At 37.5% G+C, this 10,159-nt stretch overlaps 2 protein-coding genes across 3 annotated transcripts in view; one reads left to right on the top strand and one right to left on the bottom strand.

Annotated features, from left to right (window-relative positions):
• Window positions 1-61: 61 nt before the first annotated feature.
• LOC140936473 (uncharacterized) lies at window positions 62-1,672 on the top strand. The gene has a single exon (XM_073385946.1). The coding sequence runs from the start codon at window positions 134-136 to the stop codon at window positions 1,358-1,360; it is 1,227 nt and encodes a 408-aa protein (XP_073242047.1). The 5' UTR covers window positions 62-133; the 3' UTR covers window positions 1,361-1,672.
• A 3,711-nt stretch (window positions 1,673-5,383) lies between these two features.
• LOC140936481 (tetraspanin-3-like) overlaps window positions 5,384-10,159 on the bottom strand; it is a 15,773-nt gene continuing 10,997 nt past the window's right edge. For both annotated transcript variants that reach the window (XM_073385960.1, XM_073385961.1), the window contains 3 exons: window positions 8,497-8,601; window positions 7,805-7,888; window positions 5,384-6,433 (listed from right to left, as the gene is read on the bottom strand). In XM_073385960.1, the coding sequence (XP_073242061.1) occupies window positions 6,347-6,433; window positions 7,805-7,888; window positions 8,497-8,601 (276 nt within the window). In that variant the 3' untranslated portion in view covers window positions 5,384-6,346. The remainder of the gene's footprint in view (window positions 6,434-7,804; window positions 7,889-8,496; window positions 8,602-10,159) is intronic.

Below are 10,159 nucleotides of genomic sequence, written 5' to 3'. Positions count from 1 at the left end.
CTTGGTAACCCCCCTCTATCCAGCGGCCTTCTTTTGGAGATTTTGCGCACTGAAGTCTTGTTGGTGTGATGGCGGATTTTGAGCGTGGCTCTGTGAAATTTTCCTAAAAATTTCTCGTTCATGTTCGTACGCCATGAGTGGGAGAATCTACTGCGGAAGACTGCCTTCGGAGGCTCAAGAGAAGGATCTTGAAACCTTGTTGAAATCCATCGGAAAAATCCGCGATGTTGATTTCAGGGAAGGTTTTGCGTACGCTGTATTCAAAGACAGCCGCGATGCTGACAGAGCCGTGCAAGAACTCAACGGCAGAGAATTTATGGGCCAGAGTATTCTTGTAGAACGAGCGAAAGAGGTTAGAAATGGAGTTGGTGGATATACTGTAGCTGGCGGTTATACTGCTAGAGTTCGCCAACCAAAGCCCCCTCCCGTGCGAACAAATCACAGAATACGAGTTGAAAACCTTCCCGCAAGAGCAAAGTGGTCGGAACTCAAAGAGTTTATGAGTGTAGCGGGAGATGTAACTTTTGCAGATACCCACAGGAGGAGGCCTGGTGAAGGACTTGTTGAGTTTGCAAGTAAGGAAGATATGATAAAAGCATTGGAAACTCTTAATAAACGGGAGTTCCTTGGAAAGAAAATAAGATTAGTGGAAGAAACTCCTCGTTCCAACAGAGGTCGTTCTCAGTCACGCTCTAGGTCTAGATCAGTGTCACCTAGAAACAGGAAAAGACAATCCTCATCACCTTCAAACTCAAAGAAACGTAGATCACAGTCAAGTGACAGGTCAATTTCACCAGAAAAGAGTAGAAAGCCGCGATCAAATTCTTTGTCGCCATCTCATTCAAGTCATCGAAGGTCAACTCACTCAGAGTCAAACCATACATCATCTTCACGGAAAAAGAGGTCTCATTCTAAGTCACCAAAAAGGTCTCGTCACAAGTCAAGATCTAGGTCGCATTCCAATTCACCAAAGAGGTCAAATCGTAAATCAACATCAAAGTCACATTCTAAGTCACCAAAGAGATCTCACTGGAAGTCAAGATCTAGGTCACATTCTAAGTCGCCAAAGAGATCTCAGCATAAATCAAGATCTAGGTCACAATCTAAGTCGCCAAAAAGATCTCACCACAAATCAAGATCAAGGTCACCGTCTAAGTCACCAAAGAGGTCAAAGCCTAAATCAAGATCAGAGTCACATTCTAAGTCCCCAAAGAGATCACATCACAGATCAAGATCTAGGTCCCACTCAAAGGCAAAAGGACAAACTGAAAGACATTCCTCTTCAAAATCTCATAAAAGGAAAAAGCTTAAAGCCAGATTGCGTTCACGATCAAGATCTCCTAAAAAGCACAGGTCATGATTGTCATTTTTAGCAGGTTAAAAGACAGTTTGATCAGGAAATAGTAATCATGATTTCCAGTTGTTTCCCTACAAAGTTATTTTGCTACACTTTACCTCAACATGCTTCACAAAAATGTTGTGATACACAGAAGAAGCTTGGATAAATTGCTCATCCAATCTTGACACTTGTAGATACATATATGATCACAGTTCATTTTTACGTTGTAGCAAAATGACTTTGCAGCAGACTGTTTCGAGGTGATAGAGTTCTGATGCACATTGTTGTACAGTGGTATCCTGATTTCTCAAACTCTCAGCTTTGTCCATTTTGAAGTTCCAGATAATTCGAACCAAACTTATCTTCCCTTCATTAGTCAAATACTGTAATTGTACCCCTGATTTTTCACCCTCCTGATAATTCAATCCAATCTACTTTTCCTGAGTTGGTTAAAAAGTCGGGATTCCATTGTAAGTGTGCACACGTACAAGTAACCTACAGTAGACTGGCTTTTGTTAGTTAAAGTGGTCAAAATACTTCATAAGTGACTCTTTAGAGTCCACAATATTAGTGTCCTTTGCATGCATCACATGAGCTACTTTCAGAAATTCTTTGTCTTAGGAGTTTAATTGACTGTTTGTTTTTGTAAAATGGGGATTACACTGTACATCAGTCCGCAACTGGGTTATATATTGTATGGTAGCACATGTATAATGTAATGTATAATAATTATATATAAAAAAGAGCAACTTTCAATCCAGATAATAATATCAGTGAACTCTTTTTGTCTCAAAATGTTAAGAACCCTTAAGCTAACAAAAGCCATATTTTTTGTTGTTTTTAGCTTACACTTATTTTCTTTAAGTGTAACAGATCAGGATGTGTGACTGTTCAATCCATGGCTAGAGACCTCAGTAGGGTACTCTGATAGAGTAGTTTTTTTAAATAACATGGAATCATTATCGATTCATTCTATGCTACATGTGTAAGTGTACAGACTAAAAACATTCAAACCTCCTGTTAGTTTCAACTCGAAATACAAAGATTTTGTGGGCTTTAATGAGCGTCAAACCACCAGGGTTCTCTTCTGGTAACAGATCCAACACAAATAATATTATTACATTCAGTTTCTGAGTCATAATACAAGCTGCGCCATCTTCTTTTCGCTCAAAATTTCTCCTCTACATCCACCAGACATAGAGATAGAATTCCTTCTGTAAGTCAAGTGGTCATTTGCAGGAGGTTAAAACCAAGGGAAATGTGTTCTTGATTGCTTAAGGGAGATGGTGGTTTGTGACAGGTTACACCTTTAGTGCTTTAGCTGGAAAGATTGTGGTGTCTTGCATAGGTGGTCACCTACGAGAGATACTTGTTTCACTTAACGTATGTTCTGGTTGTTGACCTGCACATGTGGTTCCTTTTAGTTTAGACACTTACCAGCAATTTTTTTTCTGTGAACAAAATTGCTGCAAATGATATTTTTCTGCCTTGAAAGTATGTATGTTTGGATATGTCACCATTTGAGTGGGAAAAAACAATAATACGTGGTTGTTCTTGATCAAGTCTTAGTTCTGTAATGAAAACTGTGCATAGTAGGCACATGATTTGCCAGTTGACTGGTTGTAAATTAATATTATTTTCACTGCAAAAATGTTATTTCAATGGCACAATTCACATGTGCTCAACATAGATTGAATTCATCAGCCATTGTTAGTCTTTTGTATAAACTTTGTCCAGATCTGTTGTTCAACCACATCTATTTTCATCAGACATGGGCCAACTTTAGAATTTATTACATTGTGTGACTGACTCATCGTTACTTGCAGTTTTTTTAGGTCTAATGTAGGGGGTGTTTACATGACGTTGGGGTGACTTTTGCCTTGCAGCGAGTTCACTCCAGTTCCCTCTCATGGCTCTATATTTGTTTAGATGATACCACCACAAAATGTCTTGCCGGCGCGAGTCACCCCAGCGTGAGTTCACCCCGGTTCTTGTACCGGGGCGAGAATTTCACTCCTGTACGAAATCTCACAACGATATCATGTAAACGCAAAACATCTACCCGTTTTGGTTAGAAATCGGTCTCCCGGTAAACTGGAATGGGTAGCGCTTGCGTAATGTTGTGATTATGAATCACACGTGTATTTTATCATCATGAAGTGTACCTTCAAATAACGAGATATGAAATGACCCAGTCATTATCTAAACGCGATATGAAATCAAAAAGTCATCCCGGTATGAAACTCGCACCGGTGCGAGTTTTCTCATGTAAACACCACCTTACTATGTTATCATAGCTGGAGGAGCATCGCCGCAAATCATCACATGTACACTTAAAAAGTTGCTTATTATTTTCTTTTGGCATTTCTGTAAAAGGTAACTTATTGATAACAGGAATGTAAGTCAAAGGATATAACCACACAACAGGTTACCTATTAACCTGCTTTCTGCTAAACTGTAGTATATTTTTCTTTTGAGCGTTATAGTTTAAGAAAGAACATCTAAGAAATTACATCAAGGTTAAGCCATGGATGATATTTGCTTTCTGTTGTTTTTACTCCCTGAGCTTTACAACCAGCTTGAATTTTAAAACTTGTAAATAATGACATTTCTGACTTGAATAAAAAGCAACATTATTGGTGACTTGTATACACATTTGTCTTTTTTGATTGCTGTGGTGAGAGTTCATTATGTAGTTGTTCTTATGTAGGCTAATTCTTATATTTAACAATTATTCCTCGAGCCTGAATGGGCTCTGAGTCAATAGCCCATGAGGCCGAAGGCTGAATGAGCTATTGACTCAGAGGCCATGAGGGCAAGAGGAATAATATTGTTTTAGTAAAATCCAACTAGTTGGTCAAAAATATCGAGAATAAAAAAAAATTAGCTAGTTAAAGCTAGACTTTAATCCTTTTTGGCCCCCAAAAAGCCTGCACTTTTTGCTCCAAGTGGGCTGTAACATAATTATAGCCTAGTAGTGGCTCAACCAATCAGAATGCATTATTGATAATAGACCACTAAAGCAAATCAACAGTCTACTCAGTACAAATTTGATTCTCAAAACCACTGAATGAATGATTTGCAAAGTATCTGCATCTTTTTCTTCCACGAGCTTCTGTTCCTCTTCTGGTATAACTTGGAAAATCCTTACTTTTTAGCTTCAGGCTTCATTAATTTTTGTATTGTTGTATTCATTCACAAAAAAGAAAACTGGCAGTGTTTTCCCCACCTTCTATCATGCCACTTTCCACTATGCTTTGATCACGTGCTGTAATGTATCCCAAGGGGGGTACAATTACTCAAATGTATCAGAATCGGGATACAGTTGATTTTAGTCAAGGCCATGTGACCAAGAATCAACCAATGGCAGTCCCTGTTTAGTTGGGTATGAAAGTCTAGGGGATATAACAATATAACATGGCCACCTGTTAATACTGCACATACTCATTAGTTAAGGTTTTTTCATTTGTCGCCTCTCCAAATAGGTTTTGGGATAATAGGAGTCTTAGACTTAATAAATAAATTATTTATTAAGTCTAAGACTCAGATTTTCCAAAATTGTTAGAGTTTGAAGCAACAATCACTACGTCTGGGATTTTACCATTTGCCGACCCTAATAGAGGACAATATTACAAAGTGGAGCAGGGATACAAAATTTTCCTTTGAGTGCTGTTGAACACCATGAGCAGAGAAATTTTCTTTCAAAGAGCAGCCATGCAGTGTTCCATTATTTTATTTTATTAATATGAACACCAATAAAATACCAAACTGTTTCACTTTAATTTTTTTTCTGCAAAATGTGCAGTTTATTCTGTTAACAAAGAAAAGGGTGATCTTTTCAAGAATGCCCACTTGATATTAATTTTTATTAGTGTTAATAACATAAAATATTACTTAGCATAGCATTATTTTGATCCTCCCTCAGGAGCTATAATGACTGCCTGATAACAAAGTAGAATCATGGGATTAGCTGTTTAGAGAACGTCAGCTGGCAAATATCCCTCTTCAATCTCACCTCTGACACATGAAAATTTCACACTATGCTTGTTCAAATAATGATTATTTATTATTGTGATTCGACAAAAATATTACAACATTCCAATAGAGCTACATCATGGAATTTTAGACATGGTTATGGCAATAATATAAGATGTAAGAAACAGATTTAACAAATAAATAATGGATCCAGAGTTAACAATCACTACAAGCTCATTTACACAAGTATAATTATTATATAATCACATTTTTAAAACTCATCACCAATTCATGAAGAAAAAAAAATAAATTAAAGTTTAATAAGTGTCTTTATAATTATCTGACAAAGGCATGGCTAAACTTTATGTCCAGTTTTTTTTATACAAAAATAACCCCAAATCTAAATATTAGTGAAAGAGTGACTTGACCTATATAAGAGATTTTGAAGCTGTTCAAAAAACTTGCAGTCATTGAATTATTGGGTTTAAAAGCTCTCAGCTTAGCGCTGAGTTTTTAAACCTGGTAATAGACTCTTGCTCGTATTTAAACACTACTTGATATGTATAATTATTCCCTTAACTTTAATGCAAGCTAATCTTGCAGCCCTGTTAAAACCTGGTATAAAGCTCTCATCCTTGACTGTCAACAGAGCAGGGGCTCAGCCAGTTAGTCACCTGGGTGTCCTCTGCACTCCCAGCTTTCAGAAGAAAACAACGTTTTAGCAGCTTGGTTCTAGAACTACAGGCTTCAGCATCCCGCTTAAAATTTCTGGGTAAAACCATTAAAACCAAGCATTTTGTTTGTCAAGATAACAAACCATGCAAGGTTTTGTGTTCTTCAAGCAACTTCGCCTTGATATTATAAGAAAAATGTCCTTGTGATGAAAAATGCTACTCTACTCAGCTGTGAGACATTAAAGAATAAAAGCAATTGCACCTACAAGTACATGCTCTTTTCTCTCTTGCTACTCCATGCATTATCTTACAAACTTTAGCTATATAGCTTGTTATTTTCCTTCCTTAAATCTGAAAATCACACACGAATTCCTCCTTCGAGTCTCAGATATCCAGACTCTCGACTGCAGCACATGAGGTAACAAGCTACGATCATTCCCAGTAACTGTTGAGAAATTAACAGATAACAGAAATCAGGAATTTAAAGACAAATTGGTGCAAATCCTTTATGGTTAGTAACAAAATAATTTATGCATAACTGACTAGGGTGACAAGGACGGGTGAGGAGAGAAAAGCTGAGCAAAGTATGATCCCATTCAAAAGCATGGCAAAGCAGCTGTCTTTTATCAATCACAGGACTGATGAAAAGTAGCAAACTGAAGATGACATGTATAAACGTGGCGTTGTCAAGCTTTTACCTTTTCTTTTTAAATAGATGCTCCCAAGATTGTAAACTGTGCTCCTAAAATTTTCAGCTGTGTGCCTAAAATTTCAGCAGTGTGCCTAAAATTTCAGCTGTGTGCCTAAAATTTCAGCAGTGTGCCTAAACATTTACATCTAGTAGCACAACACAAGTGCTCCCAAACTCAAATTTCAACTTTGAGCCCTGGGGCGGGGGGCTGGGCAAGGGGCACCTCTCAAACATGGAAACTTGGAGCTGAGGAGAGTTTATTCAAGCTGTTAACTGTATAGTTATGATTAACCCATTCGCTCCTAGAGATTTTGCCGAAAAACGCGTTTTGAAGCTAGTCGAGTGGTTTTCTGGTCACTGTCGTGCTATAAAGAGCTAAAACTTACCACAAACTGGTTTACAGGTCGAACACTTCGCGGACTTCTGATCCAGATGCAAAATATCAGCTTGCGAAGTTCGGGAATGCGCAGCAAGCAAAATTTCGACATAGTTTTTGGGTTTAAAAGTGACACAGCAGTCTTGACTTTTACTTTTCGCTTTCTCTCCTCCCTTCTTTTTTTGCTTTTCTTGCCTCATTTTTTTTTTCTCTTGCTGGGCATTTAGTAGGCTTGATTTTGGTGGGAAGAGTTTTTAGGAAAGCTTTTAGGATCTTAGGATTAGGCAAAAGGAAAGGTAGGTGGGTAATGCAGGGTTCTCAATAGATTTTTAAATAGGAGGTGATCACTGATAAAGTAGGAGGCTCTTCAGCAAAGTCAGAGGTGTCAAAACAAAGCAAAGAAAAGCGACTTAAACACAAAGTAAGCGGCTATAAATCCCAAAGTAAGCAGCAATCAATTGCCGGGTGCTGCCTTCTATTGAGAACCCTGGTAATGGGACAAGATTTTCATGGAGATTTTCAGGTCAATGTCACGTGGTTTTTTGCTTGTTTCTCTGGTGTCCTTGACTGAATTGTGCTCATTCTGGTATGGTTTGAAAGATCTCTTCACTCTGCACAAGTTAGTGAAGAAAGTTGTCCTTGGCCGTTAAAACTGATGACGTCACAATGGGTAGAAAGGACCTGGATCCGCACGGGCGGTTACGGGCGGTTCAGGGGCGAATGGGTTAATAATAATTACAATCACTTACTTGCAATACAGCAACACCAATAGCAGTACCCAAGACGTAAGAGAGATTTTTCTTGACATCATCAGTTATCTTATCTAAGCAGCCCTTTCAATATAAGCAGAAAGGTAATTAATTTTATGGACCAACTTTCATTTTTAAGTCATCAAACAAAAATAGCCTTAGAAAAACCAGTGTAAACAAATTAATTGAAGCAAGAACCAAGTATGGCAACTTCAGTTGTGTCTTGATAGATAATTTCAATTTCAAATGGTTATTAATTTTGACTGATTGACAGCGACTACAAGGGGTTACAGAGGGTTACAAGGGGTTACCATACCCCAAACAAAGGAAAATAGACTTTATAAAACCAAGGATAAAATTCCACCACATCATATATGCAGCTTACACCTCAGACTTACAATCGTAAAAATTTGTACCTTGTTTGTAACAATTATTGTAATTTGATGTCCATAGAGCACTTAGGAAGAACTCATTCAAATGTGTCCTTGTATTTCATATTGAATAGGAGTTTAAGTCTTGGTTTTTAAGGAGAGGGGAAAACCTGAGTAAACCTCTATCAGCAAGGAAGGGAACCAACATTGAACTCAGCCCGCACAAGTTTAGGTGCCACATTTGAACTCAAGGCCACTTTGGTCGGAGGAGAGTACTTTGAAAACTTAAAATACTTCAAGATTTATTTTAACCATACATACCTCTGTGTAAGGGGAGTAGTGATCAGAAAAGCATGAGTGTGGAGGGTGGTGACGCTGACCATACTTGATCCAGTCAATCGGGCCATGACTACCACAACATTTCAACTAGACATAAATAATACATGTCTTATTATTCAATACATGCTAGTAATAAAACTTTATTATACATTCAAAACATTCCTCTTTTTCTGATTGGCTCAATCCCCTAGCTAATTCTTCATAACCAGTGAGAGAAAATAGCAGATATTTCACATGCTTTGTGAAGAACAAATAGCCCAACAACAGGGTTGTCAAAAGTAGCCGGCTGCCGGCGAAAATGGCCACCTACTTGGTTAGTATTGGCTGGCTACTCTGCTTGGCATTTCTTTATGGATGGTGTTTTTTAAATAAATATCCCTGGACTGGTTAAGAAACATCTTCTGAAAACTATAGCAAGTGATCATGTGTCACTTGCAGTTGTTGGTATTATGAAAAATGCCACAAAACTCAATACTTTGCTTGTTCCAACTTTGCTCGACAAAAATGTCACAACAAATACGTGAGCAGCAGTTTCAGTTCTTCCCACAAGTGCTTCATGTATGCAGAATAAAAAAGTACTGAAAATGGCTAAATGGGAACGTGGCCTTATGGAAATGTGAGCGTCGGTGCCAAAAAAAAGCAAGTTAGGTATTTTCTATGTTGTTTATAACATTAATGTGTATTTCTTACAATAGCAATAACACACCTGTAGAAACATAAACATTTGCAAGTTAAGTCAATCACAATGTGTGTGGACCGCTAAAATGATCTCTGTAAACAAGTGTAGTGTTTTCAGTCTAATCTTTGTAAGTTTCTATCTAGAACTGCATTTTCTTGAATAAGAACGTTTTTCAGGTGAATGAAAAAATAATTAAATACCCACCAAAAACTACTGATTTCTGCATTTTGAAATCTCAGAAATTCGTAAAATTTATGAATTACTGAGAAACAAAAAGAATGCACATGATATTTAGGCCACTCACTAAGGAATGATCACACAGTTTTCCAAACGTTCACCAGCAAGATTGGAAGATAAAGAGCATAATTTATTCTCCGGATTTTCAGTAATTTTGGACAGAAAATAGCCTGAAAACAGCATTTCAGAGCATCTAAATATTAAAATTTTCTAGGCCCCCCTAGAGGCTTGCACCTCCAGTGCTGGCCACTTACTTTGACAACTCAGCTGTCTTCTTCAAAACTTTCTGACAGCCCTGAACTAATGCCAAAAAACATGGCGTGAACAGCATATACACAACCCGATGTAACAACTGCAAGACTTAACATCCCTTATATCCTGAATTTGCCAATGGCAGTAGTACGGACTGAGCGCAGCCACGACCTCGGGCCAATATTCCCCAGTACGGCCCTTGCGCTCGGTTAGTAAGCAGTTAATATATAAAACAAAATTTAAATAAATAAAAATAAATAAATAAATACATGTTGTATAAGTATACACCGATGTAAACTTGTTTTTTAAGTCATTATTAAGTAGGAAATATTTTCAGGAGGGTGTTATCTGCCAATTGAGTAATCGACCTCATTAAAATATTCAAAAAGACAACGTCATCTTGAGGCAAAAATATGATTCTGAATAGAGAAATAAAGTATCCTTATTCATCCCTTGACTAAAAAAAAATTAAATATT

The sequence above is a fragment of the Porites lutea genome, chromosome 5 (genome assembly GCF_958299795.1).
Source record: "Porites lutea chromosome 5, jaPorLute2.1, whole genome shotgun sequence".
Lineage (NCBI taxonomy): Eukaryota > Metazoa > Cnidaria > Anthozoa > Scleractinia > Poritidae > Porites > Porites lutea.
This window is presented reverse-complemented; position numbering and strand designations above follow the sequence as displayed.